The 22,719-nt window shown below is 54.2% G+C and overlaps 1 protein-coding gene across 1 annotated transcript in view; it reads right to left on the bottom strand.

The window, feature by feature from the left end:
• Nucleotides 1–22,719, bottom strand: part of LOC129712090 (neurogenic locus notch homolog protein 1-like) — an 83,881-nt gene that overhangs the window by 9,502 nt on the left and 51,660 nt on the right. The window contains 17 exon segments of the mRNA XM_055660281.1: nucleotides 2,356–2,566; nucleotides 3,285–3,433; nucleotides 4,521–4,949; nucleotides 5,768–6,342; nucleotides 6,844–6,956; nucleotides 7,500–7,757; nucleotides 8,904–9,036; nucleotides 9,530–9,714; nucleotides 10,002–10,155; nucleotides 10,616–10,817; nucleotides 11,037–11,193; nucleotides 11,196–11,264; nucleotides 13,134–13,286; nucleotides 14,700–14,819; nucleotides 18,467–18,580; nucleotides 18,738–18,883; nucleotides 20,359–20,551. Of these exon segments, the coding sequence (XP_055516256.1) occupies nucleotides 2,356–2,566; nucleotides 3,285–3,433; nucleotides 4,521–4,949; nucleotides 5,768–6,342; nucleotides 6,844–6,956; nucleotides 7,500–7,757; nucleotides 8,904–9,036; nucleotides 9,530–9,714; nucleotides 10,002–10,155; nucleotides 10,616–10,817; nucleotides 11,037–11,193; nucleotides 11,196–11,264; nucleotides 13,134–13,286; nucleotides 14,700–14,819; nucleotides 18,467–18,580; nucleotides 18,738–18,883; nucleotides 20,359–20,551 (3,361 nt within the window).

Below are 22,719 nucleotides of genomic sequence, written 5' to 3' on the forward strand. Positions count from 1 at the left end.
AGGCCAGTTCATTGGCTATATTTAAGAGGGAGTTAGATGTGGCCCTTGTGGCTAAAGGGATCAGGGGGTATGGAGAGAAGGCAGGTACGGGATACTGAGTTGGATGATCAGCCATGATCATATTGAATGGTGGTGCAGGCTCGAAGGGCCGAATGGCCTACTCCTGCACCTATTTTCTATGTTTCTATGACATCTCGGGGTTTTACCGATTGTGGACATGCGATGAAGGACCAGGTAGAAGTAATTTGGTGAATTATTTTAAAAACTGGCACATGGAATGAGTTAAGTAAAGGTTTTTACATCTCAGTAGTTAGGAATAAGCTGGACAGCCTCATGTCTGGGGTAATTTACTGGTCAGCGTGTTCCAAATCTGTGACAGAAATCGTCCAATCAAATTTCCAATGCAAGATCTGAATTTCTAAATATTTGCAAAACAGAAGCTTTAACAGTCTTTATAAATCAGTTGTTCAATCTTAAATGTGATTTTTTTCCCCCTCTGGAGTACACAAGGCTGAGGGGAGATTCGTTAGAAGGATGTAAAACTGTTAGAGGCATAGTGGGAGGGGAAAAGTGTAAAGGAGATGTGTGGGGCAATTTTTTTACATTGAGAGTGGTCGGTGCCTGGAACGCACTGCCAGATACAAGTGACATTTAAGAGGCTTTTAGATGGGCATGTGTATTTGCAGGCAATAGGGGGGGGTGGGGGTGGGTGGGGGGGGGGGGGGGGGGGGGGGGGGGGGGTGCAGGATTATGTGCGGCCAGAGGAGATGAGTTTAATTTGGCATCATGGTTGGCACAGACATTGTGGGCTGAAGGGCCTGTTCCCCTGTGTTTTACTGTTCTATGTTCAATATTGTATGGAGGTTGCCTTCATTGGTTTTTTTAGTCAGAGGGTGGTGAATCTGTGAGATTCATTGCCACAGAAGACAGGTCAATGGATATTTTTAAGACAGAGATCGATCAATTCTCGATTAGTGCGGGTGTCAGGGGTTATGGGGAGAAGGTAGGAGAATGGGGGTTCGAGCAGGAGAGGGAAAGATAGATCAGCCATGATTGAATGGCGGAGTAGACTTGATGGGACGAATGGTCTAATCCTGCTCCTGGGATTTATGAACTTATGAAAGAACGGTTCAATGAATTAGTTTAAAATGATGAAAGACGGAGATGGAGTAGATAGAAACAAATATTTCCAGGATTAAGAGACTGTAGAATTGGATCCAGAAATAAAATTATACAGAGAGCAGGAAAATCCAGTTTATACAGTATGGTTTCTGCAACAGTTAGACAGAAGCATGTCAACACTTATCATAGGATTACTCCTGCATTTTGTGTCTATTAATGGATTGGATCCTGGAGAATAAGGGGGATAGAAGTCGGGTTAGTAAGAATGCTACTCATGTAGAGGAGCAGCATGGACTGGGGATAAATCTGACGAGAGATATCGAGAGACACAGAGCGGGAACAAGGGGTAGATTCCCAGCATCAGTGCTTTTATTTGTGACTTTACCCGCTGGTCTCTAAAAAATTATTTTATCTTCTGGCCTCCTGACACATTTATTTATTATAGTTGTTTATCTGCAAAACATGCACTGTCCAGTATACACGCCTAAACTGGAGGCTGGGCACTGAATGTACATGTTCAAAAGTGGCTGAGATAAGAAAATGAAGGTAATGAACTGAGGGGAAAAATGCCCAGATAGCCAGAGAGACAGACAGACAGACAGACAGACAGACAGACAGACAGACAGACAGACAGACAGACGGCAGGAGGGAGGTGGCTGGACTGGCACATATGACAGACAGACAGACAGACAGACAGACAGACAGACAGACACAGATAAACACACTCGCAAGGGGACAGTGAAGGATGGTGAGGCAGACAGGGAAGCAGACACAGCGTCTGGCAGACAGGCACGTAGACATGCTCAAACATAGAGGCAGAAGGGGAGAGTCTGACAGTCTAGACGCAAACAATCACCCGCAGTAGCCGGACACTGGACTCTGACATTTGGAATTACAAAGAAACGAAAGCTCAGGAACAGTCCGCTGAGTTTAACCGATCTATGGCCGGGCTCAGGGATCTGGTGGAGCTGTGGTAGTTGGTGAGAGGAAGGGGCTGCACACAGAATCAATGCTACACAATGCCCCTCGCTAACCTAGAGAGAGGACCCCTCCCACGGGGGCCCTTTACACTGAGCTGCTTCAATAATCACACGCCTTCAGAACGGACAGGTTATGGCTGAACGTTAAAACGGCCAGCGCACGGAGACGTCGGCAGTCTCCTTAATCCGGCTCCACCTCTGGGGACCAGAGAAGCCATGCAGCAGCAAACGGGGTAAGTAAGGCCCGACTTACTTCAGCCCGACGGAGTCCTCGCCCACCGGCTCGCGACGCTTCTTCTTGCTCGACTCGGTGACCTTGAAGCCTTCGGGGAACCAGAGCTGCCCGTGCTCGCGGTGCCGTTTGCGAGACACCAGCACCCCCATGCCAATGAAGGCGAGGAAGATGAGCACCGACACCACCACGTACATGGGGTAGAGGTTGACGACAGGCAGATTCCCTTTACCTGTGGACAGCGGAGGAGGTGGAACTCATCAATCTGTACGGCGTGATCCCGGAGCAGAGAAAGAGGGAGGGGAGGTCTGGGTGGAGGGGCACGGAGAGGTGGGGCGCGAGATACAGGGAGAGGCCCCGATGGGGAGAGACAGTGAGCAGGAGGGACGGAGGGGAGAGAGAGAGAGAGAGAGAGAGGGAGAATGCCAGCGAGCAGCAGCAGGAGCGAAAACCGCGAGCGTTACTGTTTGCACATACGCACAAAAAAAAAATTACGATTCAGTCAGTGTTATAAAACAAGGTCAGTTAAACGGAGGATAATCAGAATGCAACCGAAAAAAATTGTGAGAGAGAAACGTCCCAAAACGCTCCCAGGGTTTGTTGTCTTTCCTTTAGACTTGGAGAAAGTCGAACTCTTCTCCCTCTCGCGAAGGGAAAGGATTTAGCGATCATCAAATTAGTGCAGTGGTATTAATCTGTGGAAAGCCTAGGAATTACAGATGGATTCCAACTACAAAGACATCAACTTCTCCAGCACGCCGATCAATTCTTTCTTTTGCTTTAATGATTTGGCAGTTGATAATGGGTTAGGAGATGCCCTTCGAGATGTCGTTAATTATACCGTTGGAAAACACACCATTTTACCCCGTCTCCTCTCCTCTCCCTCGCCCTTCTCGAGTTGGGGGGGAGGTGGGGCTGATCATCGAGGGAGAAGGGGAGCTCACACTTACTTTTCACAACCTCTATCTTGTACGGGAGCTGCAGACTGCCGCGGGACGCCATGGCGCCCAGGAACGCTGCCACATCGGTCGCACTGCTGAAGCAGTCGGAGAACGTCTGGTAACATTGACGGTTGTCAATCTCCAAGAAAACGATTGATCTTGAGAAGGAAAACATAAAGATCGCAAATCGATATCGTGCCATCCAAGCGTTTTACAGCTAATGAAATGTTGTTGAGGAGCGTAGACACTCCCCGTGAGGTATGAATCCCAGCGGGCACTGGTGAACCTCATCCAGAGCGCTGCACCCACATGTCTGTGTGGGCCCTCAACACTAAATCACCCAGGTGTTGCTAATACAGTCACTGTGCCAACGGGTCCTCTGTATGTTCTTTAGTTTATTTTGATTTAGAGATACCGGCCTATACCGAATAGAAACCGGCCCTTCGGCCTATCGAGTCCATGCCGACCAGCGATCACCCCGTACACTAGCACCATCTTACACTCCAGGGACAATTTACATTTTTTACTGAAGCCAATTAACCCACAAACATGCACATCTTTGGAGTGTGAGAGGAAACCGGAGCACCCGGAGAAAACCCACACAGTCACAGTGTGAACGTACAAACTTTGTACAGACCTATAGATCGAACCCGGGTCTCTGGCGCTGTAAGCCAGCACCTCTACCGCTGCGTCATCGTGCCACTCACATGTGTGTGTTAGTGTGTGTGCGTTAGTATGTGTGCGTGTGCGCTAGTGTGTGTGCACTAGTGTGTGTACGCGCTAGTGTGTGTGGCCTAATGTATGTGTGTGCTAGTGTGTGTGTGCTAGTGTGTGTGTTCGCCAGGATGTGTGTTAGTGTGTGTGTGCTTGTGGGGTGTGTGTGTGTGTGCTTCACAATAAGACCAAGTGCAGCATCATGGAGATCCTGACCCTACACTCATCCAGAGACACCAGCAGCAACTTTATCATGTTACTAAACAGCTACATATTTCAGAACATGTATGCAGGTTCATGGTATCTTGGTGGACAGTGGCCATGGTCCATTCAGGCAGTCGGTGGACACACACTCGATAAATGTCTTTGACATTAAAACGCCATTGTTATCCGAGAATTCACTCCTCTGCTCTCAGTTTCCGACCCCCTTTAATCTCCTCACTTCTGGCCTCACTTCCACCCAATGTGGGAAGCCAGGACTCAAGGTCACTAGTATAAATAGCCAGTGTGACCATCAGGGTTGACACGTACCCTTGGACTTCTTGCTCCTCCAGCTCTCTGCGGGCCCTCGGGTTCACCATCGTGTAGAGGGAGCGCTTGACGTTGGTGAAGATGCCGGTGAGCTGGCTGTTGACGTCCTCCACCGATCTCTTCACGTGGTGCTTGTGCAGTTCCGCCTCGTTCCCAAAGTAAGGGTAGACCATCTCGTCGCCTTCGGGGTGCTTCTTGAACTTGACGTTGGTGTGGAGGACGCGGCTGAGCTCGCGTAGGAAGCTGACCGAGTCGTTGCGGAGCTGCTCGGGGGGAACCAGCACGATCAGCACCAGCGTGCCGTCCGCCAGCTTCTCCGGCTTGTCGTTGGCGCAGTCCAGCCCGTCCCACTCGCACTCCATGTTGTTGCAACCCTGGTCGCAGTGTCCGTCCCCATAATGGTCCTTGCAGTACTGGTCGTAGAGTGGGCTGTGGGCGGGGACAAGCAACAGCTCCTTACTTTGGGGGCAACATCTCAACGGCACATCAACACGGATGTGTTGTACATCCCTCCATCCCAACAAGCCATCCCACTATCCCAGTCCATAATCCTACCCCCCCCATCCCATCCTTCAATCCCAACGTACAAATAACCCCACCATCCCAGTCCATAATCCAACTAAACCATCCCAACATCTCATCCCACTAAACCATCCCAACAACCTATCCCACCAAATCATCTCACCATTCTATCCCACTATAACATACCCCCATCACCCCACTATTCCAATCCGTAATCCGTGCCCAAGTCCATCCCATTATTCTATCCCATAATCCCATCCTCACGAGGACCTTCTCCCCCTCAACTTCCCAACATATCCACTCCTCCCTTTGGTTCCTCGTTCCGCTTCATTCTTTCTCTCTCTCTTTCCCGTCCTCCTTCACTTCCTGAGCAGAATGGAAACCTTCACTCCCTAAGTTAGCCCTCCCCCTCCTGCCCCCACCCACCCACCAGCCGCTGCCTCAGTGCTCGCTGCCCCTTTGTTACCGTTCTCCCTCTACCCCTCCACACCAGCCTTGGCTCAGTGCCCACGTCTCTGTGTACCCCCCACCACCCTGCCCGACCTCACCAGCCTCACCATGAACCCGTGCCCATTGCTCTTTGTTACCCCCCCTTTACCCCCCACCTCACCAGCCTTGGCCCGGTGCCCTCTGGTCACCCCCCTTATCCCCACCTCACCAGCCTTGGCCCGGTAACCCAGTGCCCACCACCCTGGTTGCCCCCAGCTCCCTGCAGCCAGACTCACTTGCACTGCGACTCCATGCTCTGACAGTCGAAGCCGTCGTACAGGCAACCGGGGTTGTTACATTGCTCGTCGCATTTGCCGTCACCGAAGTAGCGCCAGCACTGCAAGGCCTGCGAGCAGTTCTTCCAGGGGTCGGTGAAGTTGAGGGAGCAATCGCCACCGTCCCAGCCGCAGGCGTGGCTGTTGCACCGGGCCTCGCACACGCGGTTGGCGGCAAGCCGGCTGCACTGCGGGTTCTCACAGCCCACCTCCATGTCAGGGGGCAGGGTGATGTCCTGACCCCGGCCCCCCACAAACTCGTAGTCCAGGATGAAGCACTGCAGCCCGTTGAAGCGGGGCGGGCAGCGGCAGCGGTAGAAGGGCTCGGCGGTCGTCCGCTCGCACGTGCCGCCGTTGTAGCACGGCTGCGACTCGCACGGGCTGCTGGTGGGCTGGCGGCAGTCGGGACCCCCTCGCCCCGGGGTACAGGCGCAGTACGGCAACCCCCCCGCGCTCACCATGCACGTCCCACCGTTACGGCAGCGCAGGATCCTGCACACACTCGCCTGGTTCTCGCACGATGCTCCCTCGTAGCCCTGCAGGGGAACGGGAGAGGTCACACTGTGATAGGAGCAGAATCAGGCCATTCGGCCCATCATGATTGGGGATGATCAGCCAAGATCATATTGAATGGCAGTGCTGGCTCGAAGGGCCTAATGGCCTACACCTGCACCTATTGTCTATGTTTTCATCATACAATATCATATAACTTTATTTATCCCGCAGATGTGGAGTCCAAGTCAGTGGATATTTTTAAGGCGGTGATAGACTCCTGATTAGTACGGGGCTTCAGGGGCTATGGGGAGAAGGCAGGAGAATGGGGTTGACAGGGAAAGATAGATCAGCCATGATTGAATGGCGGAGTAGACTTGATGGGTTGAACGGCCGAATTCTGCTCCCTGAATTTATGAGCTTATGACCACAACAAATGCACAGGACAACTGAGTAAATGCACCTCATGTGAGGAGGGGGGGGGTGTGAAGAAGATGGGGGTGTGAAGAGGAGGGGGGTGCGGGGGGGGGTGAGGGGTCACTCACCGAGGGGCAGCGACAGATGAAACCGCGGGCAGTATTCCCGGCGACGGAGCAGGTCCCACCGTTGCGGCACGGCCGGCTGATGCAGCCGTCAAACACCCGCTCACACCGGACACCTGCCGGGGCAGAGGGGGCAACAAGTCAGTGGTGCTGCACGGCGAGGGTCAGAGGTCGAAATGCACCCCTCCCCATCCCCGTCCCACCCCCCCCATTTCCCCGTCCACCCCCACCCCTCCGGCCATCTACCCCCCCCCCCCACCCCGTCGAATGCCACCCATCCCCATCTGTCCCCTCGTCCCCCTCTTCCCGTCCTACCCCTCCCTCCTCCCCATTCGGTTACCTCCCCATCCGCTGCCCCCACCCCTCTGACCATTGCCCCACCTCCCCGTCTGTTCCCACTCCCACCCCCTCCCTCCACCTATCCCCTCTCTGTCCTTTGCCCCTCTCCCAGTTCACTCCACTCCCCATCCCCTCCCAACTCCCCTCCCCACCTCATCCACTTGCCCCTCACCCTGCCCATCCGCTCCCTCCCACTTCCTTTGCCCCCCTTTCAGTCCCCCCCCCCCCATCTTCTCCAGTTCCCTGCCCTTCCCATTCCCCCCACATTCCTCACTCTCCCCCCCCCCCCCCCCCCCCCCACCGCCGTGCTGCACCCTGACCTGTGAATCCCGGGCGGCATTCGCAGCGGAAGGCGTTGATGAGCTGCACACAGTTCTGGGTGCCGCGCGGCTCGCAGGGGTTGGACAGGCACTCGTTAACGTCGCCCTCGCAGTGCTCCCCCACGAAGCCGGCGGGACAGATGCAGCTGTAGCTGCCCACCCGGTCCACGCAGAGGCCCTTGTTGAAGCAGCGGGGCTCCTGGGTCAGCGAGTCCAGCGGGGGGCTACAGTCATCCAGGTTGATCTCACAGTGCACACCTGTGGGAGGAGAGAGAGAGAGAGAGAGCAGACGTCAGGAAAGTCAGGAAACATGGCAGCTCCATCTGCTCACAAGGATGAGGGGGAAGATCTTATAGAGACATATACAATTATAAAAGGACTGGACAAGCTAGATGCAGGAAAAATGTTCCCAATGTTGGGCGAGTACAGAACCAGGGGCCACAGTCTTAGAATAAAGGGGAGGTCCTTTAAGACTGAGGTGAGAAAAATCTTTTTCACCCAGAGAGTTGTGAATTTATGGAATTCCCTGACACAGAGGGTAGTGGAGGCCAAGTCACTGGATGGATTTAAGAGAGAGTTAGATAGAGCTCTAGGGGCTAGTGGAGTCAAGGGATATGGGGAAAAGGCAGGCACGGGTTATTGATAGGGGACGATCAGCCATGATCACAATGAATGGCGGTGCTGGCTCGAAGGGCCGAATGGCCTCCTCCTACACCTATTTTCTATGTTTCTAAACCCAGTCTCCTGCCTTCTCCCAATAACCTTTGACACCCGTACTAATCGGGAATTCGGCGATATCCGCTTTAAAATTCCCCACCTCCCTCCCCTCTGCCCAAGCGCCAACCAACACCCCTCATCTTGCACAAAGACTAGGACTGGGTGGGGATGGGAGGGTGTAATGGAGGAACCTTCTCGTGCAGGAAGCCTGGCAGAGACAACCCCAAGTCTTGTCCCCGACAACTAGACCAGTGACTGAAGGCCGGATGGGGGTTCGGGTTAGCCGGGTCACAACTTTCAAACAAGGGTTAGACACAAAATGCTGGAGTAACTCAGCAGGACAGGCAGCAGCTCTGGAGAGAAGGAGTGGGTGATGTTTCAGGTCGAGACCTTTCTTTTTCAGACTGAGAGACGGGAGAGAGAGACGAGAAATATGGAAGGGTAAGGTGTGAAGACGACAGATCAAAGCAGACGATGATCACGGAAATGTAAGGCAGAGATCGATAGAATTTTGACTAGAACAGGTGTCAGGGGTTATGGGGAAAAGGCAGGAGAATGGGGTTAGGAGGGAGAGATAGATCAGCCATGATTGATGGGCCGAATGGCCTGATTCTTCTCCTCTCGCTCATGACTTGTAACAGGGGAGCGTGCAGAGCTGTTGGACACAGATGTTCACGGTGATCCTACCTTGAGTGCCCCGTGGGCAGGAGCATTTGAAGGTGTTGGTGAGGTCGATGCAAGTGCCCCCATTCTGGCAGGGATGTGAAAGGCATTCGTTGATCTCCTCCGAGCAGTTGATTCCATGATAGCCAGCAACACACTGCAGGTGATCGGATGGGAGAGAGAGAGAGAGGCTGGTGACTAACCCACTCTGACCGGCAAGAACCACATCTGCATTATTCCAAGAAATCGGAGCAGACACTCTTCCGTGGGATGTTGACGAATGGAACATCTGCCTCCATAGTGCCTTGGCCACAGGACCAAGCAAGCCACAGCCGATACTGGATCATTGTGACCACCTTTCCTTGATTATCATTGCTTTTTGCATATCTTTCATTCATTTGTCCAGTGTACCTTCTATATCTCTCGTTTTCCCTTTCCCCTCAGTCTGAAGCCTTCATGTCGAGACTGAGAGTCAGGGGAAAAGGAAACGAGAGAGATAGATGGTGACGTAGAGAGATATATGAAAAAGAACATCTATTATATAGATAATTAATAAATGAATGGTTTTGTACAGAGAGCGTTGATCCAATGCCCTCTGTCATTGACCACACGCACTGGACCGTAATCACACCGCCCGCACGCCCACTCACCTCACAGGAGTAGCCGCCCAAGTAGTCCGTGCAGGTGGCTCCGTTTTGGCAGGGGTTGGGAGCGCACTCGTCCACCTGCTCCTCGCAGTAGCTCCCCGAGTAGCCGGCCTGGCACTGGCAGCGGTGGGTGTTGCCGGCGTCGATGCAGAGGCCACTGTTGCGGCACAACAGGCCCGACTCCAGACCTGGGGAGCACAACGTCAACCAGGAACAGTGAGACGGAGGCAGGGCAGGCGGGTGGGGACAATGGAGAGGGGGGGGGGGGGGGGACACAGGACAGGGAGGTGGTGGGTAAAACTACCTGTGACTGGGTAGCGGTAACAATGGGGTTGGTCGGTGGTCAAATGGTGGAAAGGTTGTTGAAATGGGGGAGGGGAACGGGCTGACGATGGGGGAGGGGTACGATCTGACGATGGGGGAGGGGAACGGGTGGGATACAAAGCGGTGGGGGGGTGGGGAGGGCGTTGTCTACCTTGCTGTTTGGCAGCCACCTCGCAGGAGACACTGGGCACGTCGCAGTAGAGGCCGGTCCAGCTGCTCTGGCAGTCGCAGCGGTAGGTGGTGCCCGTTTGCCAGCACTTGCCGCTGTTCTTGCAGGGAGAGGAGTCGCACCAACGCACCAGGTCCTGGGGAACAACCCGGCTAAAGGTCACCATCGCACCGCACCCACTGCCCACACACACTCACTCCCAGTCCTCACACTCACTCCCACACACACTCATGCACTCCCACGCACACTCATCCTCACACTCACTCCCACTCACACACACTCACTCCCACACACACTCATGCACTCCCACACTCACTCGCTCACACTCACTTAAACGCTCACTCACACTCACTTAAACGCTCACACACACACACACACACTCTCACTCCCACGCACACGCACTCACTCCCACACACACACACTCACTCCCTCACTCTCACTCCCTCCCTCACCGTCCCCATTGCCCTCTCCCACTGGCACAATGAGGTAGTCAATCCGTGGGCAGGGGGTGAGATGCCTGTTCACATGTGGAAGGTCTCGGTGCCCCAGGGTGTGGTGGGGCCAGTGTGTGGGCGGTTTGGGTGGGCAGTACCTACCTGGCAGTTGACCCCAGTGTAGCCCTGTGGGCAGGTACACTTGTAGGTGCCGTAGCTGTCCTGACAGGTGCCCCCGTGCAGGCAGGGCCTGGAGTCGCATTCGTTGATGTCGTGCTGGCAGTAGTTGCCGGTGAAGCCGGTGGGGCAGAGGCACGTGAAGGTGTTGATCCCATCCACACACGTCCCACCATTGAAGCACGAGCTGGAGGGAGGAACACATGTCCACGTAAAAAAGGTTGTGAATTAGGTTGTGAAAGTGGGACAGGCCCTTAACTTCCCTCCGTCTCCCAGAGAGAATCCATCTCCCCACACTGCCTCTTCACCTCACAACATTGCCGCCCCTCTCCCCCCCCCCCCCCCCCCCCCCCCCCCCCAACCTGGCCCCCTCCCCCTCCGCTCGCGGCTGGCTGGCTGCCCTCACCTCTCGGTGCAGTCGGGAGCGTTGTTCTCACAGTGCATGCCACTGAAGCCCAGCGGGCAGGTGCAGGTGTAGCTGTTGACGCAGTCGGTGCAGTTGCCGTCGTTCCTGCACGGGTCACTGGCGCATTCGTTGATGTCCTCTTCACACTTGGGGCCACAAAGCCCGGCAGGCAGAGGCACAGGAAGTTGTTCACCCCGTCCAAGCAGGACGCTCCGTTGTGGCACGGATCTGTGGTTGGATAATGCATGGACTCCCTTACTCCCTGCTCCACACCCCCCACACACACAACCCTCACACCCTTCCCTCCACTACACCCCCTCCACACACTCCCCCCCCCCGCACACACTCCCCCTTCCCTCCCCCCACTACACCCCCCTCCCCCTACACCCCTTCCCACACTACATCCCCCCACACTACACACCCCCCCACCCACACACTACACCCCCCCCCACTACACCCTTCCCTCCACTACACCCCCCACCCACACACTACACCCCCACACACACACCCCCCCCACTACATCCCCCACACACTACATCCCCCCCCACACCCCCTTCCCTCCACTACACCCTTTCCTCTACACCCCCTCCCGCACTACAACCCCCGCACACACTCCCCCCCCACACACACTCCACTACATCCCCCCCACTACTACACCCCACCCACCACCCCCCACACACACTCCCCGCACTACACCCCTTCCCCCCCACTACACCCCCTCCCACTCCCCCCCTACACCCTTCCCTCCACCCCACTACACACCACCCGCCCCCTACTACACCCCCCCCCCACACTACACACCCCCCCACTACACCCGCCCACCCCCCCCCCCACACACACCCCCCGCTACCCCCCCTCCCCCCCCCACTACACTCTACCAACTTAGTTTAGTTTTCTTTTAGTTTTAGAGATACAGCGCGGAAACAGGCCCAGCAAGTCCACTCTGAGCAGCGATCCCTGCACACCAGTACTATCCTACACACTAGTGACAATTTACAATCTTCACCGAAACCAAATAACCCTCAAACCCGCAGGTCTTTGAAGTGTGGGAGGAAACCGGAGCATCCAGTGACAACCTACACGGTCACGGGGAGAACGTACAAACTCCACACACTCAGCACCCATGGTCAGGATCGAACCCAGGCCTCGGGCGCTGTAAGGCAGCAAATTCTACCGCTGCGCCACCGTGCCACCTCAAGCTCATGAACACAAGCCTGGGCCCCAAGCGAAAGATTGGCCGCTCTGTTGAAGTGGCAGCACTGAATAGTTGGAGGGGCATCTCTCTGGGAATAGTCTGCTGTGACAGGGGCAGTACTGGGGGGGGGGGGGGGGGGGGGGGTTCTGCACTGGAATTGAGGCAATTACCTAAAACCCTATGTAAACATAGAACACAGAAAATAGGTGCAGGAGTAGGCCATTCGGCCCTTCGAGCCAGCACCGCCATTCAATATGATCATGGCCGATCATCCACAATCAGTACCCCGTTCCTGCTTCCTCCCCATATCCCTTGATTCCGTTAACCCTAGGAGCTGAATCTAACTCTATGGAGTATTGGAGGGGTGATTCTGATTCATTGGAATGTTTAAGAAGGAACTGCAGATGCTGGAAAATCGAAGGTAGACAAAGGCGCTGGAGAAACTCAGCGGGTGCAGCAGCATCTAAGGAGCGAAGGAAATAGGCAACGTTTCGGGACGAAACGTTGCCTATTTCCTTTGCTCCTTTAGATGCTGCTGCACCCGCTGAGTTTCTCCAGCACCTTTGTCTACCTGATTCATTGCAAGGTCATTGATGAAACGCCCGACCACTGCAGTGGGAATACTGAGCAAGTGCTGCTATCTCCGTTGCGTGACGTGTTCCAATCGGCACGTCTCCATCTGAACTGACCGGTGCTCCATCGGCCCTCTCAGTAAAGTATCCTTGGCATCGCGGGACAAAGGGCTAATGAGCTCCCCCGGCAGCCGGTACCAATATTTCTGTCAGTCCCTGCTTCCCACGCGTCTCTCGCTGCTGCCCTCACCTCCCTCTCCCTCTGCCTCAACTCGTTCCGCCCCTCGCTTACTCACTCACTCGCTCCCTCCCTCGCTCCCTCCCACTTACTGGGCAGGCAGTCGTCCACATCGGTCTCGCAGGTGATGCCGGTGTAGCCCTGGCGACAAACGCACTGGAATCCACCCATTGAGTTCTGGCAATTGGCTCCGTTCTGGCACGGACTCTTCACACACTCGTTCACGTCCTTTTCACAGGTCTGGCCTAGAGATAGCGGAGACTCAGTCAAGAGCAGACACCACATCCTGCGCTCTGTATCTTCCCCTTTGCTCTACCTACTGCACTGGAGTTTGACTTGATAATATTCATGTACAGTGTTCTCTGATATGGTTCGATCGCGGGCGAACAAAAGCCTATCCTGCTCTCACCCCAACCACGCCAAGGACTGCTCTCACCCCAACCATGGACTGTTTACCCTCCTACCATCCGGGAGGCGCTACAGGTCTCTCCGTTGCCGAACCAGCAGGTCGAGGAACAGCTTCTTTCCGGTGGCTGTCACTCTACTCAACAACGTACCTCGGTGACTGCCAATCACCATCCCCCCCCCGGACACTTATTATTTTTTTTATTCAAATCGTTTGCTATGTCGCTCTTCAAGGGAGATGCTAAATGCATTTCGTTGTCTCTGTACTGTACACTGACAATGACAATTAAAATTGAATCTGAATCTGAATCTGAATCTGAATCTATCACTCTGTCTCAGTTCATATGACAATTAGTAACCTAAATCTAAACCTAAACTTCTGTGTTCAGCATGTCTAAGGAAGAACTGCAGATGCTGGAACAATCGAAGGTAGACAAAAAATGCTGGGGAAACTCAGCGGGTGAGGCAGCATCTATGGAGAGAAGGAATAGGCGACGTTTCGTCTCCATAGATGCTGCCTCACCCGCTGAGTTTGTCCAGCATTTTTTGTCTGCCATCTGTGTTCACCAGACTCTGCTGCAATGTCCTATCTCTTGTTCATTTTTTTTAGAGATACAATATGGAAACAGGCCCTTTAGCCCAATTAGTCCATGCCGGCCATTGATCACTAGTCACCCTAGTTCTATGTCAAAGTTTCATTCACACCATAAACACTAGAAGCCAATTAACCTATAAGCACACCTTTGTGGGATGTTAGAAGAAGTTGGAGCACATGGGGAAAGCCCACATGGCCACAGAGACAACGTGTGTGTGTGTGACAGTGTGTGTATGTGTATGTTGCGCAAGCCTCTATGTGTGTGTGCTGTATAGGGATCTGTGTAGTGTGTGTGTGGCGTGCTGTGTGATACTGTGTGTGTGTGTGTGTGTGTGTGTGTAGTGCTGTGTGTGTGTGTGACGGTGTGTGTGTGTGTGACGGTGTGTGTGTGTGTGTGACACTGTGTGTGTGTGTGTGTGACACTGTGTGTGTGTGTGACACTGTGTGTGTGTGTGTGTGACACTGCATGTGCGTGAGCTGTGCGGGGCTCTTTGTGTGTGCTGTGGGTGCACTGTGTGTGTGTGTGACACTGTGTGTGTGTGTGTGACACTGTGTGTGTGTGTGATACTGTGTGTGACACTGTGTGTGCTACTGTCCGTGACACTCTGCTCCACACAGACTGCGTTGCCGATGACGACCACCCTGCCGGTCCGCTCACCTTGCCACCCGTCCGGACAGCCGCACGAGAAGTTTTCGTAATCCTCCGACTCATGGCAAACGCCCTGGTTTTTACACGGCTGCCTGGCGCAGGGGGCCAGCACATCCTCACAGTTCACTCCTGCACACGAGAGGAACACCATTGATGATCGTGGGCAAGCAACGTACAACATGGTCAGCACTGCTGGCATTGTGCCCACCCCCGGGGTAACAGAGCCCACCCTCCCCTGGGTAACAATATGCACCCCCCCCCCCACTGGTAACATTGCCCCCCCCCCCCCCCACCCCACAGGTGCCCCCCCCCCCCACAGGTAACAGTGCCCCCCCATAGGGGTCAGCAGTGTGTAGGGGCAGGTGTGGCTCAGTTTCGCTCTGTTAGGGTTGAGCATAAATTCATAAATTCAAAGAGCAGAATTAGGCCATTCGGCCCATCAAGTCTACGTCATCCAATCATGGCTGATCTATCTTCACCTCTCAACCACATTCTCCTGCTTGCTACGCGAACTGATCAAGAATCTTTCTATCTCTGCCTTAAAAATACCCATTGACTTGGCCCCCACAACTGCCTGTGGCAATGAGTTCCACATAAAACAGAGGGATTACCCTGTGAAAACTCCACCCCTGCACGGCGGGGTACAGGTTAAATCCGGGGGATTCCCCCAGACACAAATACTCTCTGCATGTCCCATCATTTGATGGTTAACCATGGGTGGATTGTTGTGCAGAAAGTGTCACTGCTGGTACCAGCCGACAAGGTGACCCAGACCGCCACTGGGACCACTGCATGTGAAGTGTGGAGCTAACACTGATCTCAGCCCCACCACTGGCCACGCGGTCAGCCAGCTCGGAGACTGACCCTTCGGACTTCCCACCCGCGGGATCTCAGTTAGTTTAGTTTGGAGTAATTCTACACAAATCCCATTATATTCTGGCTGCACAGTCATCAACTTCCCCTGGATTATCCCACTCACTGACACACAAGGGGGCGATTCATAGCGAGGAAATGGCATCAATGAGTTATGGTGGGGGGGGGGTCTCACCGTTAGTGCATTGTCATCTACACAAATCCCATGGGGGGGGGGGGTCATCACCTTCCCCACTGGGAGTGTTCCATCCCACTCACGTGAGACAAAAATGTCGGGAGTGACCTCAGGGGGAGGGGCAAATGGCTGGGGTCAGGGGGTGGCCATTCATAGTCGATGGACATTAAACCGACCAACTGCATGGCATGTGATGGGGGCAAGATGGGGGGGGGGTCAGTCACCAGAGGCAACCCAGCTGGTCAATAAACAATAGACAATAGGTGCAGGAGTGTGGGCCGGCACATGCTCCGGTTCTGGGGGAAGGGGGGGGGGGGGGTAGATGCCGCTTCTGACCATGATCCATCCAATGTGATCATCCCCGGGGGGGGGGGGGGGGGGCCCTGGATGCTGATCCTCCCAATCAGTACGCCTGTTCCTGAGCCTTCTCCCCATATCCCCTCACTCCGCTATTTTTAAGACCCTATGAACTCCCACGGGGGCTCTCTCCATGTGACACGTGCATGTTTCTGCTGCGAACGGCCTCTCAAGGTCCCTCGGGGATGTGGGGGCCCTGTGCAGTGTGTGTGTGGGTGACACTGTGTCTCTGATGTGTGTGTAGTGCTGTGTGTGTGTGTGTGTGGTGGGAGAACATGCGCTCCACCGTCCCTCTGAGGCAGAGAATTGTGGAGTGTGATGGTGTGTGTGGCACACTGCATGTGCGTGAGCTGTGCGGGGCTCTTTGTCTGTGAGAAAAAAGTGTTTCCTCCGTCTCCGTTCTAAATGGTTACTCCTTATTCTTAAACTGTGTGGCCCCTGGTTCTGGACTCCCCCAACATCGGGAACATGTTTCCTGCCTCTAGCGTGTCCAAGCCTTTGACAATCTTATATGTTTCAATGAGATCCCTCTCATCCAATAGTCAATAGTCAATTTAATTGTCATTTGGACCCCTGGAGGTCCAAACGAAATGCCGTTTCGTTTGGATCCTTCTAAACTCCAGAGTGTACAAGCCCAGCTACTCCATTCTCTCAGCATATGACAGTCCCGCCATCCCTTGTAGTCACAGGCGGCTGGAGCTGTGAGGCCACGGATTCGCCAGCAGCACCACCACACCATCCACAAACTGTTCCCCAAAGAGTCAGTGGGTGTGGAACCAAGAACATGTTCCTAGCATTTGCAGCTCTGGGCAATATTTCCCTAAGACAGCTATGTTATTGGGCTAGGAGTCCCACACACACACTGCCCCTCACTGTAGCTGACCCTCCAGCAGGGGTCAGTGGTCACTGGGTTGGGAGCTGAAGCATCACCTTGTGGTTTATTTTCCCCTCAGCTTGGGACCAGAGAGAGAGCCTGGACCAGGGGGTCCCCACTGCCCTGGATGGGAGACGGTCCCTCACCACAGCCGGAGAGATGGACCATTCAATTTGATTTTAAATGACACTGATGGCAATGTGTTGCTGGAACATGAATTTACAATTTGCGTTTGGGTTTAAATGTTCCTGAAGCTGAGGTCCCTCTCGCCTTTGTTGCGTCCTGGCCTTTGCCTTGACGGGTTTGCAGGGAAACACGGCAGAGACAGGAAGGGTGACGGCATTTCCACCGATTGTTCCCCGTGAGCAGCAGGAAGCCGGGAATCAACAGTCCCTCGGCAGGAAACCTGCGCACTGTTTTTTTCCAGCTCCCACCAAACTCGACTCCCCTCCCCACCCCACACTGCACAGCATGAAGCTTTCAGATGGCACAAAGCGTTGGTGCACAGATGGCGGAAGCGGAGGTTGCCCTTGGACCGATTAGCTCACCAAGAACAGTGCCTCTTCAATTGTTAAATAGGAAAGGCAGATATCAGTGGCGTCAGCCCTGCTGTAATCCAGCAGCCTTACATCTGCGTTCTACAGATGGGGCCATGTTTTTGTTTTCCAGAGGCATTGACGGTCAGTGTCTTTTTCCCAGGGTGGAGATGTCAAAGAGCACATAGAGGGCGTCGCTTTTCAGGTGTGAAGAGCAACGTTGAAAGGAGAGTAACCTACTCCTATAAAGGAAGGGTTTAAAGGCGAACTCCTTCAAAGTTTAAAGGAGGAGGAGAAGTCTCCTTCCTCTATAAAGGAGACGTTTCGCCCCAAAGTTTAAAGGATGGGCAATCCTTTTTTACGCAGAATGTGGTAGAACTCGCTGCCAGGGGTGGAGGCAGATATGACAGCGGTGTTTAAGAGCTTCTTAAAGAGGCACATGGATATACAGGGATTGGAGGGATATGGATCATCGTGTTCGGCACAAACTTTGTGGGCCGAAGGGCCTGTTCCTGTGCTGTACTGTTGTATGTTCTGTAACCCAGGCTGGCAAGTCTAACGGAGGTAACTGCCTGCCAGTTGAGGTTAAACTAAGACCACCCCATCCTCTCTACGTTGCACATGGATCTTTAGTCAGAGGGCGGTGAATCTGTGGAGTTCTTAGAATGGGGTTAGGAGGGCGAGATAGATCAGCCATGGTTGAATGGCGGAGTTGGCTTGATGGGCCAAATGGCCTAACTCTGCTCCTATCACTTGTGACCTTATGACATTAAAGATCCCCTTACAGAGAAAAGATTCACCAGGATGATGCCTGGACTTTAGTTATGGGGGAGAAACAGGGCTGCATGTCATCCCTGGATTGAAGGAAGCGCATGTACTCCTGTGTGTGTACCAGGGGATGACCCTGGTCCCAGTCCACTAGCCCCTTGCAAGGTGTCGAGCCCCTGCCTCAGCCCCTTACCTGTGTAGGGCAAGATGCAGTTACACTTGTAGCCCGCCACATCATCGATGCAGCTTCCCTGATTCAGGCAGGGGTTGGACGCACACTCGTTGATGTTTGTCTGACAATTTGGGCCTGAAAGAGGAACAAATGCATCAGCTCAGAAACTGAACAGTGTGAGAGGGAGAGTGGGGCGGGACGGAGAGACAGAGAGGGGAGAGAGGACAGTTTCTTCCCATCTTCGTTTAGCTTAGTGCAGAGATACAAGTCCACAACGAGTCCACGGGCTCACCTCTGAACCCCGGCCGGCAGTCGCACAGGTAGGCGTTGTTCATGTCCCGGCACGTGCCGCCATTGGCGCAGGGCTGCGACTCGCACTCGTTAACGTTCTGGTCGCAGTTGGTGCCGGCCCAGCCGTGGCTGCACTCACAGCTGTACCTGTGGGCACAGACGGGCAGAGTCAGTCCGAGCAAACCCACCACACTGGCAGAGCCAAGCCCCCAACACACGCACACACACACACACCCACACACGCACACGCACAAGCACACCCACGCACATGCACGCACACACACACACACGCACACACCCACACATGCACACGCACAAGCACACCCACGCACATGCATGCACACACACACACACACACACACACCCACACACCCACACACGCACAAGCACACCCACGCACATGCATGCACACACACGCACACACACACACACACACACACGCACACACAACGATACGCGGGGGGGGTGGTCTGGGCAACGCCATCAACCTGCCCCCACCCATCATTTCCAGGGATAGACACAAAAACTCAGCAGGACAGGCAGCATCAATTCTTCAGATTGAAGAAGGGTCTCGACCCGAAACGTCACCCATTCCTTCTCTCCAGAGATGCTGCCTGTCCCGCTGAGTTACTCCAGCTTTTTGTGTCTACCTTCGGTTTAAGCCAGCGTCTGCAGTTCCTTCTTACACATTGCCAGGGCCAAGCTGGCACCAGTATTTTGCAGAATAAAACCCCTTCTTCGTGACCCTTGAAAGTGGCATCACTGGTAGCTGGGGTGGTCAAAAAGACCATACGGCACATTGGCCTTCATCAGTCAGAGCATTGAGAATAGAAGGTAGACAAAAATGCTGGAGAAACTCAGCGGGTGAGGCAGCATCTATGGAGCGAAGGAAATAGGCAATGTTTCAGACGAAGAAGGGTTTTGGGCCGAAACGTTGCCTATTTCCTTCACTCCATAGATGCTGCTGCACCCGCTGAGTTTCTCCAGCACTTTTGTCTACCTTCGATTTTCCAGCATCTGCAGTTCCTTCTTAAACATTGAGAATAGAAGTTGGGAGGTCATGTTGCAGTTGTACAAGACATTATTGTGGCCACATTTTGAGTATCGTGTCCAGTTTTGAGCACTGTGTTGCAGGAAAGATGTTGTCAAGCAAGTTTTTGGATTGCGGGAGGAAACCGGAGCACCCGGAGGAAACCCACGCGGTCACAAGGAGAACGTGCAAACTCCTCACAGACAGCACCTGAAACCTGGTTGGAGTCCGGGTATCTGGCTCTGGGTGGCAGCATTTCTCCCAGCTGTGCCACCGTGCTGACCTATAGTTAAAAGGTAATACGCGGTGCCAGGAACTGCTTCAGTAGAATTTCACTCGAAATGCAGAAATTCTTACATTATAATCGTTGCACTCTTGTACTTGGGCACGATTGTGCGTATGTGTAGCATGGTTGTAGGGGATAGTATGCAGAATTACACAGTGTCGCGGGACAAGTGATAATGAAGGGCCATCAACTATTGAATAGCAGGGTTTGGATATTGAGTAGAGCACCCTGCACACATCCCGTTAAACGTCCCCTAGGTGTGACTATCCCACCCCGCCCCGTCGCTGCCCAGCGGCGGCTACACACCCATTGAGGTTGTCCCTGCAGTCTCCGTGGATGCAGGGGTTGCTGTTACACTCGTTCACCTCCGAGAAGCACACCAGGTCGTGGTAGCCCTCGGGGCAGATGCAGGTGAAGCTGTTGATCGCATCCTGGCACGTCCCTCCGTTGTGACAGGGGTTCGACACACACTCGTCGATGTTGACGTTACACATGGGCCCTGCAACACACAGTCAAAACATTCATATTAACAAGGACAGCAATGAATAAATGAATATCAATCAGCCCCGCGGTGCCAAAACATGCGCGTTAATCTCATTGTGTTGAATGCGTGGGACGCAGACATGAATATTAATAAGGATCATCGTGGCAAATAAATGAATGGCATTAAAGTAATCAGTGCAAATCAATGCACATTTTTGGATGTGGGAATATTGTGGCACCAAGTGTCACAGAGTCCTGCAGCCACACACTGTGACTGACATCAATGCAGCAAAGGATCAAAGCCTTTTCCCAGAGGGGTCAGGTTGTCAGCTGGTGCCCGATCCGGAGCAGGGAGAGGCAGCATTCCCGACTACTGGGAGCGGCCCAGGGCAGGGTTAGTGTGTGTGTGGGACCTGTACCCCAGTGAGGGTCAGTGTGTGTGTGTGTGTGGGACATGTACCCCAGTGAGGGTCAGTGTGTGTGTGTGTGTGTGGGACCTGTACCCCAGTGAGGGTCAGTGTGTGTGTGTGGGACCTGTACCCCAGTGAGGGTCAGTGTGTGTGTGTGGGACCTGTACCCCAGTGAGGGTCAGTGTGTGTGTGTGGGACCTGTACCCCAGTGAGGGTCAGTATCTGCAGGAGGAGGAGGAGGAGGAGGAGATACCCAGAGATAGTCGCTGAAACACTGTCCCTGATTCAGTGTCTCCCGTCCCGCTACTTCTCGGTACTTCCCAACTAAAGTTCAACCACGTCGCTGCCTGACGGATTCGGGAGTGACGTGGAGTGAATAGATTCTCTTCAGAGTTAAATCTCTCCTGACCACCAACACAAAAGGAGCAACATTCGAGGCCTGGGATTTCTCATGTTACGGGCTTGTCTTTTGCTTTACCTGCCCCAGATCTTTGAAAGCATCGCGCGGAGCGGTGGCGAGGCTTGGCGCTGAAACCCAATCCAGCAGATGGGCCGCTGTAGAATAATGGGCCCATTATTGAGTCTCCCTCCTCCACGGCTCTGTACTCTGTACCCCCTCCTCGCAGCCCCTGCTGGGTGAGTCTGGTGCGGTGGTGAGTGTTGTGTGGGGGTGGGGAGGGCAGGGGGGGGGTGGGGCGGACAGGCATCCCAAATCCCCACCTGATAGACCCACTGCCTCGCAGCACCGGAGACCCTGATTCAATCCCGTCCTCGGATGCTGTCCGTGTGGAGTCTGCACGTTCACCCTTGTTACCCATGTGGGTTTCCTCCGTCCGGGTGCTCTGGTTTTCTCCCACAACCTCAAGATGTTTGGGGGGAGTAGGTGAATGAGTTGGCCCTCTGTAAACGGCTCCTCGTGTGTAGGGGGAGTGGATGTAACAGTGGGACAACGTAGAACTAGCGTGAATGAGTGAGTTGATGGTCGCCGTGGTCTCGATGGACTGAAGGACCGGTTTCCGTCGAAGATAGGCACAAAATGCTGGGGTAACCCAGCGATGCTGGCAGCCTCTCTGGAGAAAAGGAATAGGTGACGTTTTAAGTTGAGGCCCTCCCTCCTCCAGTGTCTGATGAAGGGTCTCGGCCCGAAAAGTCACCCGTCCCTTTTCCCCTGAGATGCTGCCTGACCCGCTGAGTTACTCCAGCATTTTGTGTCTATCTTTGGTGTAAACCAACACCTGCAGTTCCTTCCCACACACGGTCTGTTTCCGCGCTGTGTCTCTGAACTACGGGAGGGGGGAGCGAGGAGGTGTGAGGGGAAGCGGGGAAAGGGAGAGAGGGAGAGAGAGAGAGTGTGCGAGTATGAGAGCACGCACTGAGTCTGGGAGAGGGAACACGATACTCCTGAGAGTCGCCGAGCTCGGCCTGATTGATGACAGTGGCTCTTTTCACTCTGGCTCCTCCACTTACCTGCTCCCATTGACTGGGCCTGGCCACAGCCGCCGTTGCCCTGGAAACGGCAACTCCAATGCTTCTGCTCGGCCTTACGGCCTAGTAAAATTGTATTGAATCCATCCCATTTGTGAGTAGCCAACTTAAAAGGGGGTGGGTGTGGGGCCCACTGGTGGCAAGGACTGTGCCCGCTGGGCGATATGGTGTGGTCGGGCCCAGAGACATGGGGCTCCGTCTCTCTCTGTTCACAGTGAGGGGGTGACTGTACCTCAGGGGCAAAAGTGGGGAGGCAGAATGTAGGGGTCACGGGCGACTGAAGGGAGAA

The sequence above is a fragment of the Leucoraja erinacea genome, chromosome 31, assembly GCF_028641065.1.
Source record: "Leucoraja erinacea ecotype New England chromosome 31, Leri_hhj_1, whole genome shotgun sequence".
In the NCBI taxonomy this organism is placed as follows: domain Eukaryota; kingdom Metazoa; phylum Chordata; class Chondrichthyes; order Rajiformes; family Rajidae; genus Leucoraja; species Leucoraja erinaceus.